This window comes from Lithobates pipiens, unplaced genomic scaffold (assembly GCF_037356315.1).
Source record: "Lithobates pipiens isolate NorthernLeopardFrog02 unplaced genomic scaffold, aLitPip1_a1.2 Scaffold_8, whole genome shotgun sequence".
Taxonomy (NCBI): Eukaryota; Metazoa; Chordata; class Amphibia; order Anura; family Ranidae; genus Lithobates; species Lithobates pipiens.
This window is the reverse complement of record NW_027507903.1, coordinates 254,359,910-254,384,326: the sequence shown is the minus strand read 5'-3', so window position 1 is coordinate 254,384,326 and position 24,417 is coordinate 254,359,910. Positions and strand designations below refer to the sequence as shown.

General features: G+C 41.1%; 1 protein-coding gene across 2 annotated transcripts in view; it reads right to left on the bottom strand.

The window, feature by feature from the left end:
- SOCS2 (suppressor of cytokine signaling 2) overlaps nt 1-24,011 on the bottom strand; it is a 31,470-nt gene extending 7,459 nt beyond the window's left edge. The window contains exons 1-2 of one of the 2 annotated variants that reach the window (XM_077470647.1): nt 23,869-24,011; nt 22,029-22,300 (exon numbers count right to left, since the gene is read on the bottom strand). In XM_077470647.1, the coding sequence (XP_077326773.1) occupies nt 22,029-22,300; nt 23,869-23,900 (304 nt within the window). In that variant the 5' untranslated portion in view covers nt 23,901-24,011. Of the gene's footprint in view, nt 1-22,028; nt 22,301-23,069; nt 23,223-23,868 lie in introns of those variants that run through there. The other variant, XM_077470646.1, reaches the window with a different exon arrangement.
- Nucleotides 24,012-24,417: the final 406 nt, after the last annotated feature.

Sequence of the window (24,417 nt, the reverse complement as noted above, 5' to 3'; positions counted from 1 at the left end):
CTGGAATGGTAAAATCATGTGAAAAAAGTATAAAATGTAGTACATTTCCCTTATACAGTACTAATATAGTGTGGGCTTTCACATAAGTAGACTAGACATGTATGTGCATATACGTAAGGTTTTATGACGGTTTAAAATAGTACCTTATTTTGCAACAGGAGGAAGATCACACATATAAATAGGTGCATACAGTATAACTTGCTGCTTTACAGAGCCTATTGACCAAAAAGTATTTTCTCCATTTTAAAAAGGAACATGGTAGCAGTTAACTCTTGCAATTATCTAATGTGAAGCCCCAGAACTGTACAGACGTATACTGTACTGGCATAACTTTACTTTCAGTTTCTAGGAGTCGAAAGATGAACACAAGGAATGTCATCAAGAACGGATTTCAGATTAACAGCACAAATACCCAAAGGCAAAATGAAAAAGAAATACAGTAAATAAAAAAAAGTTACATTTTACTCTCCTAGGTGGATGCAGCATCGATCCATAGCTGCATCTGTCCCCTGCCGGCTCCAAGACTGATAACCGAGTGATCAAAGACTGCTGATCGCTCAGTTCTCCCCTCCTAATCCCCCCCCCCCTCACTGGGCTGTGGAGGGGGCTTACTCTGGCACTCAGCAGCTTGCCAGGTGACGGTCCACACTGTTTGGTTGATCCCGATCCATCGTCGTGATCCTTCTCCAGTGGACTTTAGCCCGTCAGCTGAAAATGGGTCACAGGAATGCAAAACAAAGCGCACGAACAGGAGAAATTGAGCCAAATGAGCTTTGGTTGCACTTTTCCTTTAATAAGACATTCATACTGTAGGTCAGGGCTATTTCACACTGATGTGTCTTTTACCTGACTAAAAGCACAAGAAAAAATGGCAATAAAAAGGCTTTCCCCTTTTACGCCAATGGAACTCTTCACACCAGTGTGCTGCATTCTGAAAAGTCTTGCATGCTACAACTTTGGTGCCCCGGGAGAAAAAAAATAAACACCCCCACACCCCATCCCACTCACCTTCCATTGATACCAATGGAAAATGTTATCCAAGATGCACCCATTGCGTTTCTGATGTGCTTTGAGTCACAGACAGGTGCATGCAAAGAATCCGGCAAGCAAAGAATCTGGCAAGCAAAGAATACATGCATTTTTACCACTTTCTTAAAGTGGTTGTAAACCCTTACAAACCACTTTGACCTACAGGCAAGCCTAGATTAAGGCTTACCTGTAGGTCCAAGAAATATCTCCTAAACTATACGGTTTAGGAGATATTTACAAAAAGACAGACACCACTGTCTATGGCGCATGCGATATGCCGTTAGTGGCAGCTCCTGTGCGAATGCGTGGGAGCGACATCACTGTTCTGGCGCTGTGAGCGGCCGGAGCAGCAATACCCAGAAGAAGATGGACGCTCTGTGCTACAGGGGACATCGCTGGCTCCTGTGTCAGGTAAGTGACACATAATGGGCTACTATGCATCGTTACCTTTGCAGGGAGACAAAGAGGAAGTAAACCCATCAGGGTTCACTTCCTCTTTAAGCGGAGCACATTGATCATATTTGTTTTCCATTAAGTTTCAGTACAGCCTAGTCACCTTTGTCTTCTGGCAATATTAACTCAGGATTAAAATATGTGTCCTGTGTCCAGGCTTTGGCTAATAAACCATTTCCGTATATTAAGAAGGAGTAAAAACTTCAAAATGAAACATCCCTGACCCCTCTAGCTGCTTTTAATGGGAAGTTGCTCATTCAAGGAAAACACTCTTGTGTTTCAATCATTTCTAACAGCTAAGAAACATCTGCTGTTTTACATTAGAAGGTTGGTAGATTGACAAGGTCAAAAAACAGTGCCTTGTGTTCTGAACTTTGAAAACTATTTTTTTTTTTGTCGCAATATTTATAGATACAGAGATGAATGAAGACTTGAAGTATCCTTTGCAATGGGGAACACCTGTTCCTGTGACAACTGTCTAAGGCTAGGTTCACATTGCTGCGATGCGGGAACGCCGCGAATCCGCGGCGTTTTCCCGCATCGCACACCTCCCGCCGGCAGTTCACACTGCCCTATGCGGACGGCTGGGGGTGTCAATGTTATGTTAATGACACCCCCAGATCCGTCGGCATATCGCAGTGCGATCTGCCGACTCGCACAGGAATCGGATCGCATGGTGTGAACCCCCATGCGATCCGATTCCGTTGCGGACCCAAAAAAGGGTCCCGTGCGAGTTTGCTGCGGGACCGCTGCGAGTTCAGCCATACTATCTGTATGGCTGAACTCGCAGCGCTACGGAGATCGGATGTGATTTGCTGTGCGAATCACATCCGGTTCTCCCCCCGCAGCAGTGTGAACCCAGCCTTAAGAGGAGATTTTTCACAATGGAAAGCTAGCCTTTCTACAGAACAAGAAGTGAAGGGAAATTTCCTTAACAAAACCTGTGTAGTGTCATATTTTGCTCCCCATCATAGAATTCTCCAGAAGTGACGTTGCGGCCAGAAATTTCGCACTGCGCATGGGCGATGCTTTCCGAACACTTGCGGCATGCGTTCCAAAGGATATGCCGCAATGCAGACCACTGAAACCGTCAGATAATTCCCTCCCCGAATCCACATAGGGGAGGTAATCCCCTCCCTGAGCCACGGTTAACCGCTCGCTCTCCGCTTCGTCTGAAGTTTAACGTGACTTCCGTGACATTATCTGGCGGTTTCACTCAACTGCATTGCCGCAAATCCTTTGGAACGCATGGCGCAAGTGTTTGGAACACATCGCGCATGCACAATGCGAAATTTCTTGCCGCAACGTCACTTCCGGAGCATTCTACGATGGGGAGCAAAATGACATTACACCGAATCAAAAAAAAAAAAAAAAAAAACAACCACCACACAAATGACAGCAATTATTAACTAGGGCTGCAACTAACGATTATTTTCATAATCGATTAGTTGGCCGATTATTGTTTCGATTAATCGGTTAATACCCTTAAAAAAAAAAAAAAAGGGAGTGGGTCAAATTGATGTTCATTTTCAACCACAGTGATGGGAAAATTTGGAAATGGAAAACTGCTTGGTCAACGGAATTTTCAGACAGTGTATGTGGTTTTCGTTCAGAAATTACATTAATTTTAAAAACAGAATGTGAAAATTTCAAACAAAATTCTTTCATTCAGCGAATGTACAAAGATTTTTCGGCTGAATATTCTCATCTGAAAAATGATCTGTGTGGCCAGCATAAGGCACGGTGCACACCTGTGCAGTTTGCTTTTGACTTGTTTCTGCAGTGCTTTTTGCTGTATGTTTTGATTTTTGCGCACGTGATTTTACTGCAATTTGCATTTTTGCCTTTTTTTTGGCCAGATTAAAAAACACAAATTGCTGCAAAAACACATTACATGCTTTTCTGCAGCGTCTCCATTGAAGTATATTAAACCAAAAAAGCACTATTTTGCGTTAAAAGTCCCTGAGCCTTTCAGATGCGAACGTGTCCCATAGGAAACCATGTAAATGAACTGTAGTGCATTTCTGCAAAAAGCACCAACACATAGATGTGAACCAGGCCTAAGACGTTTACTAACATAATGGGGTTAAAAAAAACAAAAAACTAAAATTAGCCCTTTATAGTAGAAAAAAAGTAGATCACTACTGTAAGGGGGTTCATATTTTTTACTGTAGAACAGTGAGTAATATTTACAGTAGCGATTATTTGCTCTTTTTGTACTATAAAGGGCTAATTTTAGTTTTTTTTTTTACCCCATTATGTTACTGGCCGATTAATCGATTATGAAAATAATAATCGATTAATTTCATAATCGATTAGTTGTTTCAGCCCTATTATTAACCCTCTACTTTATCCAAAATGGGAAAAATACATTTTATAAAACTTTCTGTACTGTTTTTTTTTTCAAAGTGTTTTTCAGTTAACACAGTAAAGACCAAAAGCAAAATAGGCACAGCATTCTATGCTACCCGATGAAATATTAAATTTATTTATTTTTTTACCTTTGCAGCTTCGAGACTAAAGGATAAAACTTTGTAGGTTTTAAAGTGCCCGAAACTGGAACTTTCTGTATCACCCCATGCCTTTAAATTAAATTCTCCTGATATTTTTGCTGTAGATTTGCATGTGAAATTGTTGCTTTGGGCAACATGCGCAGTTCATGTTTCAGAAAAATAGATATGCGATGCCAAGTTTGTAAGACGTGGCAACTGAAAAGAGCACAGCTGGTAACAGTCTTTGGCATTTAAAAGGTGAAGTTTCATTAGGAGATTTATCAAGTACATTTTGCACATTTATTGCAGTTTAGGCTGCCCCTCTGATTTGGCGTTTGCTGTGCATTTTTGTGCCTGCAAAAATCTGTGCAGGATTATCCATTAAAAACGCATCAACAATGAAGTGATCATGGCAGGTTTTATATTGCTGCAATGCTGCTTCAGGGGGAAATTCATTCATATAGTTGCAGTCTTAAGCTGGCCATACATAGATGGCAATTCCAGCAGGGACCAGACAAACTTCGATCTATGTATAGGCAGGGAGGCTATACAACCACTGTCAGATTTTTCGCCAGTCGATTATCGATGCATGCTACAGCCTGCAACACTGATCAGCATGCTTCTTCTGGGGAGGCTTTTCTGCGGTCAGACTCCCCCATCTCCCCCCTCACCCTAAATCTGTCTAGTATGTCCTTGCTTTTATTATTTTGATTAAATTGAAAAATCTTACCCAGTGCAGTTTTTGCACAGTTTATCCTAAAGTAATTTTTGCCTTGGCTTTTATGTACTTTACATGCTTGCTTTTCATAATGTATTCGTTTCAGTCTCTCTTCTTAAAGCAGGATTAAGCCCAAAAGCAAAGATTATATTGCAATTTACCAGTTTTTAAACGCGATAGCCGCATTTGTTTTGTTTTTTCTTTTAGGCTTTTGTATATTTACCTGGTGATCTAGCAGTAAGGGTCTCCTTTTCTCCTGCTTCATCTGCAGGACAGCTTGTTCTGTTTAAAAAACAAACCATCACTGACGGTTGCTTCATTTTAGAGGTGCATTGGATGGAAATTTTGATGTGAGGATTGTGAGTGTGACTATCACTGGCCATTAGTGCAGGAAAAGAAAAAATATATCCCTTAAATTCTATGTATGTCTCCACACTGTTTGTGGGGGTAAAAATCTTGCTTACCGCATTTTTGTTTAGTTAGAAAAAAAACGCAACAACGCACCTCCCCATTGAAAACACAGCAATATTACACCAGTGTTACTTTTTGTTACATGACCTATGAAAAACGCATCATAAGCACAGTAAAATCACATGTGTTTTCAGCGCCATTATCTGCAACTTTTTCTCCCATCAGCAAAATACAGAACACCAGTTTTGGCTGACGAAATTTTGGTGCATCTCTACTTAAAGTGGTCAGCTTTTGTTTAAAACTTCTATCCCAAAAAGGAAAAAAAAAAAAAAAACTGTTGCTGTAATGACTTAAAAAAGTTTTAGCTGGAGTTTTGGCTTTAATCTGTTTAGTTTAGTCCCCCGTCCCCCACCCCCAGACTGACAATGCTGCTTTCCAAAAGTGTCTGTGTTGCCCCTTCATCTAGAGTTTAGGCACTCTAATGCCCTGTACACATGGTCGTACTTTCCAACGGAAAATCCAATCGTGTGTGCGCTCCATCTGACTTTTTCCGTCTGAATTTCCGACACAAAGTTTGAGAGCTGGATCTAAAATTTTCCAACAACAAAATCCGATCGTTTAAATTCTAATCGTGTGTAGATGGTTCCGACGCACAAAGTGCCACGCATGCTCAGAATAAATTACGAAGTGAAAGCTATTGGCTACTGGCCTGTTTATAGTCCCGTCGTACGTGTTCTACGTCACCATGTTCAGAACGATCACATTTTCCGGCAACTTTGTGCAACCGCGTGTATGCTAGACAAGTTTGGGCCAAAATCGGTCGGAAATAATCCACCAGATTTTGTCGTCGGAAAGTCCGACCGTGTGTACAGGGCATTAATACAGGCAGAATGTTACTGGCCATGTCACCAGGTGAAAATGGGGGAACAAAGCCCAAAACAAACAAATGCAGCCACCACATCATAAGCTGCAATATACTAAATCTTGGGGTGGATTTATTTTATTTTTTAAATACTGCCTTGATTTTCAACACACTGAAACCAGTTCTGACAATTGTAATTTACAAGAATAGAATGTTAAAGTAAAGCTATAAAGTATATTTCCTTGACTTCTGCCCATTGAAGTACCCAATCTAGAAAAAAAAAAAAATAAATAAAAAAAATAAAAAAAAACACCCCACAACACACACCACCCCATAAATCTACTTTTCGGTAATAATTTGGATGTGTTTGGTCAAATAGGCACCTCACACACACCCCGTGTCCCAGAGGAGAGTAGTAAAGTGGTGTGCATAGCACCCAATACAGGGTTTGGCCAAATTGCAGCAGGAGGATTTTAAAGGGGCTTGATTAAATAAAATTCAAGCCTGCAATGAATCACAGCATTCATTAGTGGTCAGTGGCTGGCACAATACTACCCCCCCCCCATCATTTGCAGCCTGTGGCTGGCAGGAATACCCCCCCCCAGCAGCTGACTGCAATAACTGCCCCTCTAATAGCACTGGTTGACAGTGGCTGGATTCAATAAACTCCCTCAACCAGCATTGGTGGCCGAACACTGTCAGGAACAATTGCCCCCTCAGGTTTGTTTGTAAGTGTCTATTAGAAACAATAACCCCCCCCAACATTGAACAGTAGCTGGCAGGAACAACCGCCTCCCACCAGCATTAGGGTTAAGTGACTGGGTGGAACAAGAATCCCCCACAGCATTGGGGGTCAGTGGCTGTCTGTAACCAGTGTCACCAACAGAATTAGTGGTCCCCATGACCTCATTGTTAGGGCCACTGTACCCCCCAAATAATCTACACATTTCCTGTCCTGCAGGATCATCACACCAGAGGGAAGGTAGTACCTGCACATATTTTATGACAAAAAAAGCCACCTGGCTAGAACAATACCCACTGCTTCCTTACTAGGATTGGCAATTAGTGGCTGGCTCACCCAATAACCTCCTACAAGCATTGATGTTAGTGGCTGGCACAAACCCCCACCAGCACTGCTTGTTAGTGGCTGGCACAACCTCCTTGCCAGTAATGGTGGGCCATTGGCTGGCACAACCACCACCACACCTGCAATAGTGGTCAGTTTCTGGCTGAAACAGTAACCATCACCGCCAACATTAGTGATTAGTGACTGGCTGAAATAGCCCCCTTCACTGGGATTGGTTCTGAGTTTCTGGCTGGAACAAAAGCACCATAGTTTTAGCCCCAAGCATAAAAATAGTCATACCTTCACAATCGGTTTAAAAAGCAACTAATTTCCAGAAAATGTGCATCCTAAACACCATTACTGATCTGCCAATTTTTAATTTCTGTAAATAACCAACAGACAAGCTCTCCTCTCCATGGTCACAGACATCGAATAATCCATCTATATCACCAGGGTTGGTCTTTCTGTACCGGACAACCAGATGTGGGCAGGAGAGGGTGTATCAGTGCAGCATGGGGACAATTAAAAGGACCAATCTCCCCTGTAGGTCTCTTCCTGCATAAGCTGAAAAGCTGGCTTTTCCTTCTCCCATTGGCTTTCTGCTGCAGGCAGAGACACAGGAGATCAGTTCTTGTAATTGTCCCCCCGCCATATGCAAGATTTGACCCTCCCTGCAGTGCAGGGCCCGTGTGCCCCTTTCCATAGGTCACAGTGCTCCATGTATTGTGAACATAAGCCTTAAAAAGGGTTGTAAATGTTTTTTTTTTTTTTGTTTTTTTTTCTAAACAAAGTTACTTGCCTTCTCTGAGCAAGGGTTTTGATCCTCCTCTCACGTGCCTCCACAGAGAACCGCCTTCCATGGGGGCACTCATGCAGGCACCCTTCTTAGTCCTGCTGCGTCCATTGACACAGACAGCAGGACTTGATTGACAGACAAGTTAAAATGGCAATCAAGCTCAATTTCCCACATCTTTGGTTTAAAAAAAAAAAAAAAATAATAATATATATTATATATTATATATATATATACACACCATAGCTTCTGGACTCTAACTTTCACAAAAGCCAAATAATATTCACCGATTTGTACTTATTTTTACCAAAGAGATGTAGTAGTATAAATTTTGGCCAAATTTATATTATATATATATATCACAATTCCTGTCTGTGTATAAATAGTCAATGAGTTTATTAGCTCTCACATGGATGCACCAAGCACCAAGCAGGCTCATCATGGCCGTTCACCACGTGATCGCTCCGTCAAATGGTGCAGCTACAGGCATTATTCAGATTTCAGCTTTTTCAGCCGGCGATTCCCTACACCATAAGAACGCTCATAGCGGCTGTTCCACTACTTGATTGTTCTTACGGGAGGCGTCCCCACCCTCCTGCCGCCCTCCGGTGCTTCTACTGACTCACCGCTACGATCGAAGCCAGGATCATTTAATTTTTTTTTTTTATTTCAGGCTCCCCAGCCTAGAGGTGAGATGGGGGGTCTTATTGACCCCATATCTCACTGTAAAGAGGACCTGTCATGCCATATTCCTATCACAAAGGATGTTTACATTCCTTGCAATAGGAATAAAAGCGATCAAAAATTTTTTTTGGGGTAAAAATATAAAAAAGTGTCAAACGAAAATAAAGTAAAATGAATAAAAAGCGCCCTTGTCCCCATGTGCTTGCATGCAGAAGTGAACGCATATGCAAGTCCCGCCCACATATGAAAACAGTGTTCAAACCACACATGTGAGATATCGCTGTGAACATTAGAGCGAGAGCAATAATTTTGGCCCTAGACATCTTCAACTCAAAACATGTAACCAGTAAGAGTTTAAAGCGGTGCCTATGGGGATTTTTAAGTAGCGAAGTTTGGCGCAATTCCACGAGTGTGTGCACATTTTGAAGGGTGACATGTTAGGTCTCCATTTACTCTGCGTAACTTCATCTTTCACATTATGCAAAAACATTGGGCTAACTTTACGATTTTGTTTTTAAGCACAACACAGTTTTTTTTCAAAAAAATAAAAGCGTTCGAAAAATTGCTGCGCAAATACCACGCGAGATAACAAGTTGCAACGACCGCAATTGTATTCTCTAGGGCTAAAAAGAACATATGTTTTGGGGTTCTGTGTCATTTTCTAGCAAAGAAATGATGATGTTTACATGTAGGAGAGAAATGTCAGAATTGGCCTGGGTGCTCCAGAACACCCGTTGGTGCTCCCTGCATGTTGGGCCTCTGTATGTGACCACGCTGTGTAAAAGTCTCACACATGTGGTATCGCCATACTCGGGAGTAATAGCAAAATGTGTTTTGGGGTGTAATTTGTGGTATTCATAGGCTGTGTGTGAGAAATAATCTGATTTGACAATTTTGTGGAAACAAAAAAAAAATTATTGATTTTGCAATTGTGGAAAAAAAAAAAAAAAAAGGACAACTTCAAAAAACTCACCATGCCTCTTAACACCTTAGAATGTCTTCTTTACAAAAAGGGGTCATTTGTACTTTTCTGGCATGTTAGGGTCTCAAGAAATGAGATAGGCCATCAGTACTTCAGGTGTGATTATATGTATACACACACACACATATATATATATATATATATATGCACCATAGCTTGTGGACTCTAACTTTCACAAAAGCCAAATAATATTCACCGATTTGTACTTATTTTTACCAAAGATATGTAGTAGTATAAATTTTGGCCAAAATTTAAGAAAAATTACTAATTTTCTCAATTTTATAACAGAAACGAAGAAAAATTCATTTACACAGATCCATTTGTGTGAAAAAATAAAAAACAAAAGACAAATTTCATATGGGTACAGTGTCGTATGACTGAGTAATTGTCATTCAAAATGCGAGAGCACCGAAAGCTGAAAATTAGCCTGGTAAGGAAGGGGGTTTAAGTGCCCAGTGGTCAACCTGTGTGTGACAGCTTCTGTACCAAGGCCAAACATTCAAGGGTATGTAAACTTTATCAAGGCCATTTGGGCGATTTTTTTTTCTTAAAAAGGAAAAGGGGGGGGGGGGGGGGAAATTAGGTTCCAGACTTTGATTTTGGCAGAAAAGGAATTTTGATTGCATTAACAGTTGTAAATTTCAAAAGCAATCACCAGTGACCTTTTATTTTTTTTCCTGGCAGCTTATGAACTGATGTGTTTATTTTAGTAACCAATCATTGCACACTGCGAAGAAGAAAAGAAAAACAAAAAACACTACATTCACAAAACAATGCCATCTAAGCAGGGGCACTGGTGGGAAGATCACTTAAGAGCAAGGACAATAACTTAGGCTGACCATACATGGTTTGAATCTTGGCTGGTTCAACAGGAACTGGCCGAGAGTTGCACAGTTAATGGGCAGGCTGAATGTACCAAATTGAGCAATTAACTTGGGTACAGCCAGCCTGATGGATTCTTATGATTATCGCTAGCGGCTGCTATAGGAGCAGATAATTACTGGGCAGGAGGGATTCCCGTCAGTAACGTTTGTTGATGGGGAAATCATGCAAATTGCTTTGTGGTACAACCCGTGGTTGCAGAAAAGAAAACTTCTCATTGTGTATGGTCAGCCTTAGTCAATTTCCTTTTTTGAATACTTGTGCGTGGTAACTCCCCCCCCCTCGATTTGGTTTTAGTCAGTCTTGACTAGAATGCAGTTTTAGTCATATTTTAGTCGCCTAAAATAGTGTGAAATTTAGCCAAAGGAATTACATTTGCTTTAAAGTGGTTGTAAAGCCTCCCCCACAACTTTGTCCCATGTAAATCAGCATAAAAAACCCTAATGAACATTGCTTGTAGATATCTCCTTACTTACTTAGTATTGTTGTAATCCTTGTTGTTCTGTAGAATGAAGTCACTGAGCATGTCCAGAACACCCCGGATTTAAGGCACACTCTATATCTTATCTATCTGTTATCAGGACTTCCTACAGCACACCACTGAACTCTGCTAATTACTCAGAGCTTCCTCCTACGGATCATGTGACCTCACATACAGTCTAAACTTGGCCATGACTGTAGTCTTAGCTAAAGCTGATAAGTCTGACAAAGTGAAACAGACATCGGCACAAGTAAATTCTATGAAATAAAACAAGTAGGCTATGAACAGGGAAGAAGGGTTGCCATAGAAACATTGGATTGAGACGGAGGCTTGGTTAACAATACAGGAAGTGCTCAACGTAAGGGCAGAAATACACTCCACTGTGGACTCAGAAAAAAATACTTAAGATGGTGCTGCCTAACCCCTGGAAACAAGCTTTTTAAAGTTTCTTTAAACAGTAAGTAATATGAGATTTGGGCTGGATTACAGTGGCTATAGTCTGACTTATTATAATGGACTAAATGAAAACAAGCATCAGAGTGGGAGAGTTTACTTCCTCTTTAACCACTTGCTTACTGGGCACTTAAACACCCTTCCTGCCCAGACCAATTTTCAGCTTTCGGTGCTCTCACACTTTGAATGACAATTACTCAGTCATGCAACACTGTACCCAAATGAATTTTTTGTCCTTTTTTTCCCCACAAATAGAGCTTTCCTTTGGTGGTATTTGATCACCTCTGGGGTTTTTATTTTTTGCGCTATAAATGAAAAAAGACCGAAAATTTAGAAAAAAAACGCATATTTCTTTGTTTCTGTGACAGAATTATGCAAATTATTAATTTTTCTTCATAAATTTTGGCCACAATTTATACTGCTACATATCTTTGGTAAAAATAACCCAAATTAGTGGATATTATTTGGTCTTTGTGAAAGTTAGAGAGTCTACAAGCTGTGGTGCGAATCGCACAAAATTGATCACATCTGATGTACTGGTGGCCTATCTCGCTTCTTGTGACCCGAACAAGTCAGGAAAGTATAAATACCACCCAAATGACCCCTTTTTGGAAAGTAGACATTCCAAGGTATTTAGTAAGAGGCATGGTGAGCTTTTTGATGTTGTCATTTTTTTCCCACAATTCTTTGCAAAATTAAGATTTTTCATTTTTTTTTTCTCCACAAAATTGTCATTGTAATTATTAGGTAGGTTATGTAGGTTATTTCTCTCACGTGGCATGTGTATACCACAAATGACACCCCCCAAAAAATTCTGCTACTCCTCCTGAGTATTACAATACCACATGTGTGGGACTTTTTCACAGCCTGGCCACATAGAGAGGCCCAACATGCAGGTAGCGCCATCATGTGTTCTAGGAACATAAATTACACATCTAACTTGTTGACTATTTATTACACTTTTGAAGCACCAGGACAATGACACGTGACACTGATGACAGATGGCACTCATACGTGGCAATGATGACAGATGGCACTAATATGTGGCACTAATGACAGATGGCACTAATACGTGCCACCGATGACAGATGGCACTAATACATGGCACCGATGACGCGTGACACTGATGACAGATGTCAGTGTCACGTGTCATCAATGCCACTTATCAGTGCCATCTGTCATCAGTGTCACACGTCATCGGTGCCATGTATTAGTGCCATCTGTCATCGGTGGCACGTATTAGTGCCATCTGTCATTAGTGCCACGTGTCTTCAGTGCCACGTGTCATCAGTGCCACCTGTCAGTGTCACGTGCCATCTGTTGTCAGTGTCACGTGTCATCAATGCCACTTATCAGTGCCAACAGATGGCACGTGACACTGACAGGTGGCACTGATGACAGGTGGCACTGCTGGGGGCGGATGGCACTGCTGGGGGCGGATGGCACTGCTGGGGGCGGATGGCACTGCTGGGGGCGGATGGCACTGCTGGGGGCGGATGGCACTTTTTTTTTTTTTTTAACTCGAGGCAGAACGGCTGCCGCTGCAGCCGTTCATCTCTCCCCTCTCACACTGTCTGTGTGAGGAGGGAGAGCAGCGCTGAGAGATGATCTCATATGTTTACATATGAGATCATCTCCCATTGGACACGCCGATCACGCTGTAAACGGCCACTGTGATTGGCCGTTTACAGCGATCTGTGTTTGCCTGTCCCCGGGGGACACGGCGAACACATAACTTCCGCGATGCGCGCCCGCGGCGGCGTGCATCGCGGTAGTAAATATCAGGACGTCCAGGGACGACCACCCGGACAAACGTGCCTGCTCTACGGCCGTCATTCGGCTATAAGGCGGGCGCGAGGTGGTTAATGTCATAATATAGTTGGCATTATTTAGGTACAATTACAATAGAACTTTTTCATTAGCTCTAGTTCATTATCTGCTATTGTCCAAGTGATGCAAAGAGCCTCTCTCGTAATGTATAGCAGTTAAATAACAGCTCTCAGTCTAGAGAAGAAGTCAGAACAGTGAAAGGATGTAGGCTTGTTTTTTGCATCACTTTACTATTACTGTATGTGTAATTGTAGGCTTCACAGTCCCATTGCTCCTCATGGATTAGAATAGTGAAGAGTCTCTAGACTGGGTTCTAAACAAGTGTGTGTGTTAGAAATTATGTACTATAAGTGTAGTTTAAAAACCTGTGCTAGGAAAATAGCAATTGGATTTAAAGAGATACTATTGGCAGGGCAGTTATCTCTCCCTATCTCTCTCCCTAGACATTCCAGATATATGGACATTTACACATGTATGAATTCCTAACAAGCAGTAGCAGAGCTTGTCCTCACTGCCATCTGTGGCTTCAGGCACAGAGGAGAAAATAATCCTCAGTCACAATGCTCTATTTTTGGCTGTAGTCCAATTCTTAGCAGCTTTATCTCATGCTGTTCTTCGTGACAGGTCTCAGGTGACTGTGCGGCGCGAGGGGAAGTGATGTCACCAGCCCGGGCAAGGAAGAAGGCAGACTACGAGGGACCCCCTAGCAACAGGTATTTAGAGGTGAGTAAAAAAATGTGTTTTTTTCCCCCCAATAATTTTTTTTAGTTTTTTTTAAGAATTTTAAACATTTTATTTTTTGGTGGCAACACCACTTTAAATACAGTTCAGCTGTTTACATTAGAAGCCTGGAAGGGTACCAAGTCACTGCTGGAAGAGTGTGAAATAAAGCTACTGACCTGCACAGCTATTCAAGTGCCTTGGTTATAAAATTTGAGGACAGCACACTTCATAGAACTTACAGCTAAAGTGGTCAGCTAAGGCTTGTTTGAAAGATAATTTCCTGCTTGTTGAAGTGCAACAACTTTTTATTCTATTTTTTACCATTTTACTTTTGTGCTGCAGCACTTCTAGGTGTCTGGCCCAAGCTGGCCCCCGCTGCCTCCTGGAATTGCTACATCACAGCTCTGCCAGGAGGCAGAATTTTACTACTCCACAAGGATATGGCACGTGTGCACAAATGCCAATGGGCAGTATAGTAATTTGCCAATAGCTGGCAGAGTTTTGAGGCATGCACAGTAGAGCTGCACAATTAATCGTCAAGAATTGTTATCACGATCTTGACTAAAGTGTTTCACAATTCTTTCTATGCAAAGAATTCTCTCTGCTCTTCTGGTGCCACAGCCTTCAAAAGAAAGGAAGAGAAAAACTGGGCAGTCAGCCAAGAATCACAACATTCTTTATCAGTTGAACTTAAGTATAAACATTGTAACAATTTGTCAATGGAATAGACTGTGTCTAAGTGGAAAAAGTTTAACCACTTAAACACCAAATCTTTTTCTGACACTTGGTTTCAACTCAATTTTTTTTTTGCTAGAAAATTACTTAGAGAATAAAATGGTAGTCGTTGCAATATTTTATGTCACACTGTATTTGCGCAGTGGTCTTTCAAATGCAATGCTTTTGGAAAAAATTACTTTAACCACTTGCAGACTGGACCATTTTGCTGGTCAAAGACCAGACCACTTTTTGCGATTCGGCACTGCTTCGCTTTAACTGACAATTGCGCGGTCGTGCGACGTGGCTCCCAAACAAAATTGACGTCCTTTTTTTCCCACAAATAGAGCTTTCTTTTGGTGGTATTTGATCACCTCTGCGATTTTTATTTTTTGCGCTATAAACAAAAATAGAGCGACAATTTTGAAAAAAACACATTTTTTACTTTTTGTTATAATAAATATCCCCCAAAAATATATAAAAAAACATTTTTTTCCCTCAGTTTAGGCCGATACGTATTCTTCTACATATTTTTGGTAAAAAAAAAATCGCAATAAGCGATTATTGATTGGTTTGCGCAAAGGTTCTAGCGTTTACAAAATAGGGATAGTTTTATAGCATTTTTATTAATAATTTTTTATTATTTTTTTTTTTACTAGTAATGGCGGCGATCTGCGATTTTTATTGTGACTGCGACATTGTGGGGGACCCATCGGACATTTTTGACACATTTTTGGGACCATTGTCATTTATACACTAATCACTGCTATATAAATGCAGTGATTCCTGTGTAAATGACACTGGCAGTGAAAGGGTTAACCAGTGGGTGGCAGTGTAGGGGTTAAGTGTTCCTAGGGGTGTGTTACTAACTGTGGGGGGGTTGGGCTTTCATTTAGTGTACACTGATCTCTGCTCCAATCACATGGAGCAGAGATCAGCGTCACTAGTTGCTAGGCAGAATGTAGAAATGTTGTTTATACAGCATTTCCTCCATTCGGCCGCTCCGTGAGACGATCGCGGGGATGCCCGCGACGATCGAGTCCGCGGGTCCCGCGACCGGACTCACGGGGGTCCCGACCAGCGCGGGAGCGCGCCGCCGGCGGCGCGCTCCCGATGGCAGGGCGGCATCGAATATTGGACATACCTGTACGCCAATATGCCTGCCCGTGCCATTCTGTCGACGTACATCGTCGTGCGCTGGTCGGGAAGTGGTTAAATAAAAAACACAGTAAAGTCAGCCCGCTTATTTTTTTGTATAAATGTGAAAGATTTTACGTTGCGAGAATCGTGATCTTTTTATTGTAAGTAAAAAAAATTGTGATTCTCATTTTGCCCAGAATCGTGCAGCTCTAATGCACAGGTGGTGGGATTTCTGTGTTTACACAGTATGCCAGGTCCTCGATACCTGGAAGACACCTGTGCTGCATAAGTATACAAGTTTAAAGGTGGCGATACAGAAGAGAAATCGTAAACACCGCTGCTACAGCAATTGCCACTAGCTTCCGAGTTCATTGCGGAGCATCTGGACTCTCGCTTACAGAACATAGGCGGTCACCTGCTTCACACAGATAACACATTTTTTTTTTCTCCCAAGAAAGTACAAAAAGTGTTCTGACTTGACAGGTAGAGATCATGTGGTCACCATCATGCTTTCCCACCTTGTCTAATTAGAGATCAATTTGCATCCATTTTAAAAATTGCCATAGCTGGAAAGAATAGTTAAAGTGGGGGAAAAAAAAAAAAATAAAAAAAAAAAAAGCAAAAAATAAAATAAAAAATACACACACTTTTACAAACATGTTATACTTACCTGCTCTGTGCAGTGGTTTTGCACAGAGCAGCCCCAAACCTCCTTCTCGAGTCCCCTGCTGGCACTCCAGGCTCCTCCCTCCTACTGCTGTGTGTCCATTCACACATGGAGTGAGGCTCAGCCTCGCCCCTGCTCTTTGGCTCACTGGCTGTGATTGACAGTAGCGACAGCCAATGAGGCTGGGGAGACCCGCTGCTCCTTTATGGATCAATATGGGGCTCAGGCAAGTTTTAGGGGGGCAGGGGGTGCTGCAGCACAAAAGTTTTTTACCTTCATAGAATGACATTACAATAACTTTAAAGTGGGTACGTGCTTCAGTGCCGATAACAAGGTAGCTACAGGTAAGCCTTATTGTAGGCTTAACTGTAGCAAAAAGTGTGTTTTAAGTGTTTACAACAACTTTAAGCATATGTACATGCGTGAACATCCATATTTCGTCCAGAGACCCATTTTAAAATGCAATGACAACTTTCCAAATAAACTAGAAGTAATTTTAAATTAAAGCTCAGGGAGGACCATGTGTATTATTGATGACCACGTTTTAAAAATTGTACTTATTGCGATTGGAGATAAAAAAAATAAAAAAAAGTCATCATTACCCTACTATGAAAGCAATGGTTTGGCAGAAGGCAACCTCCCCCCCCCCCCCCCCAACCAACAAGCAGAATAGAATATAAGGCACAGAATATTCAGTTAAGAGGTAAGCTAGGTTCCAACAGTAGTACAGAGCTCCCTGATCAATGACCAAATTAAATATGCATATCCAAGTTCCCCACCACTGTAGGCATCCCAAACATACCAAGGAGAGATACTGGCAAGCTTGCAGATAAAGTAGATACTAGAGATACAAAAGCAAAGCCCAGAGGGATATTGGCATAAAAACGGTTAGATGCCAGGAGTATGTTGCATGCCAACAAGCAAGCCAGTATGACGGGGAATACTCCCTGTCAGCAAATAGAACAAGAAACATTTAGGCCACATGTCCATGTTAGGATCTACAGGATACTAGAAAATGCCGACAGCCTTAAACTTAAATTTGAGGCAACTAGATGAGCTGGCCAAAGACATTCGTAAAAAGTCAGATTTGTATGCACAAATTGTCAGGTCTCATGTTTTCTTGACCAGATTATCCCCTTAAGGATTGCTCAAGTCACAAAACCGAAGAGGGCATCTGCAAGTGGACGGTCCTTATGCTGGGGAAACCAGCCATTGATATATAACTGGTTCAAAGGCTTTGATTCCCCCCCCCAGAAATTTGCCCTGTACACATTGAATACTTACCCAATCCGCAAAAAAATATTTGGCCATCCAATCTATGGTACTCACTGACACAGTTAAGTGATCTTGTTAAGCATATTTCTATAAGTCAGATTTATTTTGCTGTTATGAATTACAAAATTTTACAGCATTTAATTTTTAATATGACACATTTAATTCATATATTCATGTACATATTACCATTTTGTATTTAATTAGGGGCTATCGAGTTATGGGTACAGAGGTCTAAAGGTTCCTGGTGAGCTACAAATATAGGAGGTGCCGTCAATCAAAATGAGCAAGACTGCTGGGGGTTCAACTACACAGTGCTTTTACATGCATTTTAGACAAGTTACTATTGAATGTGCATTTTCATGAAAACGCACCCCCACCCCTCCCTCCACTTTCTGCACCCAAGGCTGGCAATACATTACATTTCTCTTATATGAGGTCAAACCTGAACACTTTCAATTTGTATGCAAGCTGGCAGGCCCCTGCAATACATAGTTTAAGGCAAAACTAAAGGAAATCAAATAAGAAAATTTTATAATGTATGGCCGGCTTTAAAGGGCACAGGTGCAAACAGGGCCTAAATGATGTTGCCAAAAATATATGGGGACTATTTACATATACTTAAGAATCATTCAATTGAAGAAACAAAACAAAAAACAAAAACACCTTTTGTTTTTAATTATACACATACCTACATAATATTTAGCCCTCTTGTAGCATTGTGATAGTTTCAATGCCAAAATAGTGTAATAAACTGGAGGAAGCAAACAATGGAATGCATACATTTATATAGAGAGGCATTTATCAAGGTCAGCAAAACATGCACTAGATGAGATATTCTAGAAGACCCCTTGATAGTTCTAAAGTCTCAAATTGCAAGCCATTTTTACACAATTCAGTAACTTTAGATGATATTTGCCAGCAAGGGTCACCTTTATATGCCCAAGGTTCAGCTGGAATCTGAGACACAAATAGCAAGGTCTATGAACAAAGTCATATTTCCACTTAAGAAATAAGTGACGCATGAACATACCGAGCTCTGTGCTAAACGATCGTGACATAAAAATAAAGATCAGAACATTCCTTCCAATAAGAACGAACATTTGGTAGAAGGCCACTTGATGGGCTTTACGCTTTTATATTTGTACAATTCTGGCCACACTTTGAGTTGACAGCCTCTTCAAAAAATAAATAAATAAATAAAATAAAAAATAAAAACACGATGGGGGGAGATTTACTAAAACCGGTGCACTCAGAATCTGGTGCAGCTGTGCATGGTAGTCAGCTTCTAACTTCAGCTTGTGCAATTACACTTTGATATTAAAACCTGGAAGCCGATTGGTTACTAATGTACAGCTGCACCTGATTTTGCACACTCAGTTAATCAAAACAAAAAAAATAAATAAAAAAAGTGTGGTGTATAATTTAGTTAATATGTAAAGGTTAAAAAAAAGGCAATTTATTCTTAAATATCTCTATGCAGTGGAAAATATAAATACTCAACTACATGGTTAGGGAGCAAAATATCTAATCCACTCTGAGAAAAGACAGAAGAGATATACTGTATATGCTATTAGAGGATAATATTAAAGAGTGAATCTGGTAAATAGATTCAGAGATAAAAAAAAAATACTTCTTTTGAAAAAGTAAATTTTAAGAACTTTCGATTTCTAATCGTTATTAGGGTCAAATGGACGTTCATTTTCAACCACAGCGATGGAAAAATTTGGAAATAAACTTCTTGGTCAAAGGAATTTTCAGACAGTGCATGTGGTTTTTGTTCAGAAATTACAACCATTTTAAAAACAGAATGTTAAAAACAAGTGAAAATTTCAAACATTCTTTCATTCAGCAAATGCACAAAAGACTTTTCGCCTTAATATTCGCATCTAAAAATTGATCCATGTGGCCAGCATAAGGCTCGGTACACACCTATGCAGTTTGCTTTTCATCTGTTTCTGCAGTACTTTTTGCACACGTGATTTTGCTGCGATTTGCATTTTTTTTTTGCCCAATTTTTTTTTTAATCTGCCCAACAACAAATTGCTGCAAAAACACATTAGATGCTTTTCTGCAGTTTCTTCATTGAAGTATATTGAAACAAAAAAAAAGTAACCACCCTGACCCTTTCCAAATACGCAGCGGCTAAAAAAAAAAAAAAAAAGCATAGATATAAACGTGTCCCATAGGAAACCGTGTAAATGAACCGTAGTGCGTTTCTGCAAAAAGCACCAAAAAGAAATAAAATAAAAAGATGTGAACCAGGTCTAAGACGTTTAGTAACATAATGGGGTAAAAAAAATAAAATTAGCCCTTTATAATATATATATATATATATATATATATATATATATATATATATATACACACACACACACACAATCACTACTGTAAGGGGTTCCATTTTTTACTGTAGACCCATGCCTAAAACACCTACCTATCTTACCTACAGAGTAACCTTAGTCCTACAAAGGCTCATTAACAGAAGATAGGTTAGAAAAAAAAAAAAAAAAAAACACCCAGACACGCTAAAGCATACTTCTCCGTTTAGATTTTCCCCTGGAGGTTAGTACATGTGGCTAGAACACCTGCCAAAAAATAATTAAATAACACATTCTACTTTCACCAATGGCGCAATCTTACACCTCTACCATATCTCCACTCACTTCTACTCCTACCCTACCAAGAGGGAAAAAAAAATAAAAAAAATTAAATGTCTCATGGGACAGCACGATTTTCCCTCTAACAAACTGCTTATGTTACGCTGCTATAACCTGCAAACCTTTGTGGAATACAGTCTGAAAGCTTAATATGGCCCACGGGTGTTGAATAGTTACTATAGCAACATGATGCCAACTTCTTGGGGGGGGGGGACAAAAACCATGGAGTCTAAACCCTCATCTCAAGCTACCAAAATTGTGATTGAAAAGTTTGGCGTAAGAGTAATGCCATGGCATAGGTCACGTGACTAGCAGTAGAAAAAAATGCAAACTACAAAATGGCCAAGATATTTTGTATAGTTCTAGACCTAGACAAAACATGTACTGTACATTTTGATCCTGCGGACATTTTTAAATATGCACATGGAAAGAGTATGCATTATTTATTAATATCCCAGGGGGCACAAGCATTGTATAATGCAGTATAAACTAAATGTCAATTGAAAACAGAAAAAAAAAAAGGCAAAAACCAACATGCAGACGACATTTAGGATGACTGAAAATGACGAAACACACACACACACACACACACACACACACACACACACACACACACACTCCCAAAACCAGATTTAGACATTATGTTATTCCTACTGATCTAGTGCTGGGTGTAGAGCCAGCTGCAGACTCGCTGTAGAATGGATAGAGGACGGCGTGTGCACGCCTTTGTTCAGGATCAGTCAGTGACAAAGTAAACAAAAATTGTATTCCACACAAAAGCTCTGTTATGACAGATCAGACCTCATCTGACATGGGCAGGAGGAAACCAGCTTCTTCCAAAGTGACAACAGCACGGCACGTCACAGCGCGGGAACCTAACATTCCCCCCCAGCACTGATTTTATTTCTAGGTGCCGTCATTCCTCAGCCCCCACCCGCAAGTCTCAGGGATAATAAGGATGTCTGGCAGCATTATGTTGACTGGAGATTTCTAGACAACTGCCAGCAAGGGTAGGAACGCGATCGTCTCCAATAAAGACATACGTTATGAAACCGTGATTGCCTTCCCTTTAATGATTACCCGCTGACAGCCATCTGCCTAAATGATCGCACCTTTACTGGGAATAATAATAAAAATATTTTTTTGTACCTGCACTCTACACAGAGGTGGTGCATTGCACAAAGTGTATCCAATTAGGTGAAAATAGAGCATTTCACAGGACTTGCAACAGGGATGCCTGACGTTAATGGATTATTCTTTAATAGGAGCAATAAATGAGGTTTCCTAGATTATTGCAGTAGCTGTCGGAGCGGTCAACATAATTTTTTTTTCTTTTACATAAATAAACACACGTTGATTTACTAAAACTGGAGAGTGCACAATCTGATGGTAGCCAATCAGCTTCTAACTTCAGCTTGTTCAATTAAGCTTTGACAAACAAACCTGGAAGCCGATTGTTTCTATGCAGAGCGGCACCAGATTTTGCACTCTCTAATTTTAGAAAAAATAAAAATAAAAAATAAAATCAAGCCCACTTTTTTGCACTTCTTCCTAAAGTGATCGGAGAATCATTCTTCTAGATGACCCCACACATGTAGTTATCTAATTGTGCAGTTATAGTGTGAGGGTTCACCTGTCACGTGCGGTTCTAAAGACAGTAAGAACGACAGAACACAATGGTAGTAGTAGCAATCTCTATGGTGTGCATGAACTGACCTGACCTCCGGAGCTCCACCATGGAGGCGGCAATACGGTCTTCCCCGGCCGGGCTCTCCTCGCTGCCCCCCGGCGATGATTCGTTCTGACCGTTCTCTATGGTGCTCACACTGTCAGTGGTGTCAGGAGATCGGAGGGTCATTGGACAGGTAGCTAGTCTCCCTGCAGGCAGGTGATCAGGGTGGACTGAGCGTGGTCGGTCAGAGCCCACTTCTACTGCCCGCTGCAGGTGATCATGGTCCAAGGGATCCCTGGCTATATCTTCCTCCTTCCTGGAAAGCAACAAATGGGATGGATTAGAATGAGGAGCCCTGAGGAGAGAGAAGACTACAGCCCCCCCCCCCCCCCCCATCTCATTGTCTGGACAATCACCATACTGATATACAGGCCATGATGGAGCACTGGGGTGTCCTACATATCATACAATGTATGTACTGACCTCACATCACCTAAAGAGAAAGATCTGGGAGGATTATTCACATCTTAGCATGATCCCCTATATAAAGGAGCCATCTAGGACACTCATACTAACATAAAGCTCTCTTAATCCGTAGAAACATCCTTAGGACTATCAGATGGAGAATGGAAAAAAAAAAAAAAGTGTGTGTGTGTGTGTAATAAAAAAAAAAAAAAAAAAAAAAAAGATATATATATATATATATATATATATATATACATACATACATACATATACACACACACACACACACACACATAGATGATAATATATATACACACACAGAAAATTATATATATATATATATATATATATATATATATATACACATATACACACAGATGATTTTATATATACACACACACACACACATCTAGATAAAGATTAAAGATCTGTCTGGGGCCATCAGACAGACAAACAGTTCCATCCAGTAGGATGATCTGACAGGAAGGTCTGTCTGGGACAAATAGTCACATAGACACGTCTGCAAGTATGATCAGGTTGAGCGATCGATAGATCTATATATCCGTCTCCCTATGATGCTCCATCTTGGATAATCATATTGACATAAAAGCCCTCTTCACCTGTATAAAGATCTATCCTGGATGATCAGACCGATATAAATATATATTCGCCAAGATAAAGATTTGTCTGGGACCATGAGAAGGACACACAGTTCTACTTAGGACGATCAGACGAATATTCACATCTGTCTATCAGATTCTCTCTTAATCTCCTTATATAAGGATCCATCTTGGACAATCATACAGAAAGGTCTGGTCACCTGTATATAAAAAAAAAAAAAAAAAAAAAAAAAAAATCTATCCTGAACGATCGGCCCAATATAAATATATATTCACCCAGACAGAGATCTGTTGGGATCATAGGGACACAGTTCTATGGAGAAGCAATACAAAAAAAGGTCTGTGTGGGACGAAATGTAGGACGATCAGACGGACAGAATGAGATCTTCAGCCATCTAATGTACTAGCACCATCAGATGAATGTACAGATCTGTTCACCGATATAGAGGTCTGTGCAGGACGATCAGAGGGACATGTAATCTATATACACCCATATAAAAGGTGTATCAAGGAGGATGGATATACAGAACGATCGGAGCTGTGTGTGTATTTATGTGTGTGTGTGTGTGTATACACACACACACACACATTACATACATAAATACACACACAAAAAAAAATGTAGATCGCCCGATGGTGCCCCAGTATACAGGTGCGGAGTACATCCTCGGTCTGTCTAGGAATGCACACACACACACAGATCGGCCATAGACAAGGATAGGAGGGTGTCCCGGATCGCCCCCTCCCCCGCTCTCACCTTGTCCCGGAGGGTGTCCCTATCTCTCACACACACACGCACCTTGCGGGGATCAGTCGTGGTCCCGGCTCCATAGCCCGGCACAGCAGAGAGGTCCCGGCGGAGAGCGGAGCTCCATGGAACGATTGTATGTATGAGACTTGTGACCGGGGATCCTGACTTCACCCCCCCACCCCACCAGCCATCGCTCCTTGTGTGCGGCTCCCCCCTCCCTAATCTCCTGGCCGGGCTCTCCCTCCCCATATCTGGTAAATACAAAGGCCGCTTTCCAGGAACTTTCCAGGAATCCACTCACGTGACCGAGCGCTACTTCACCGCCCCTCTGCTGCCACCTCTGGCCGCTTCTACGAAGTGCAGCCGACAGCGAGCCATTTATTTTCTGCGGCTCGGCTGTAGGATCGTTATCCGTGCTGTGCGGAGGAGACACACCTTTCCATCTACACCCCTTCCTAGATCTCAGTCCACTCACCGATGTGTGCGGTAAGTGTACCTGTCATTTCAGGATTCTAAACAACAACCTACAACTCTGCTATACGAATCTACTCTCAGGGGACTAGAAATAAAGACAACCCCACCTGGACTATACAGGAC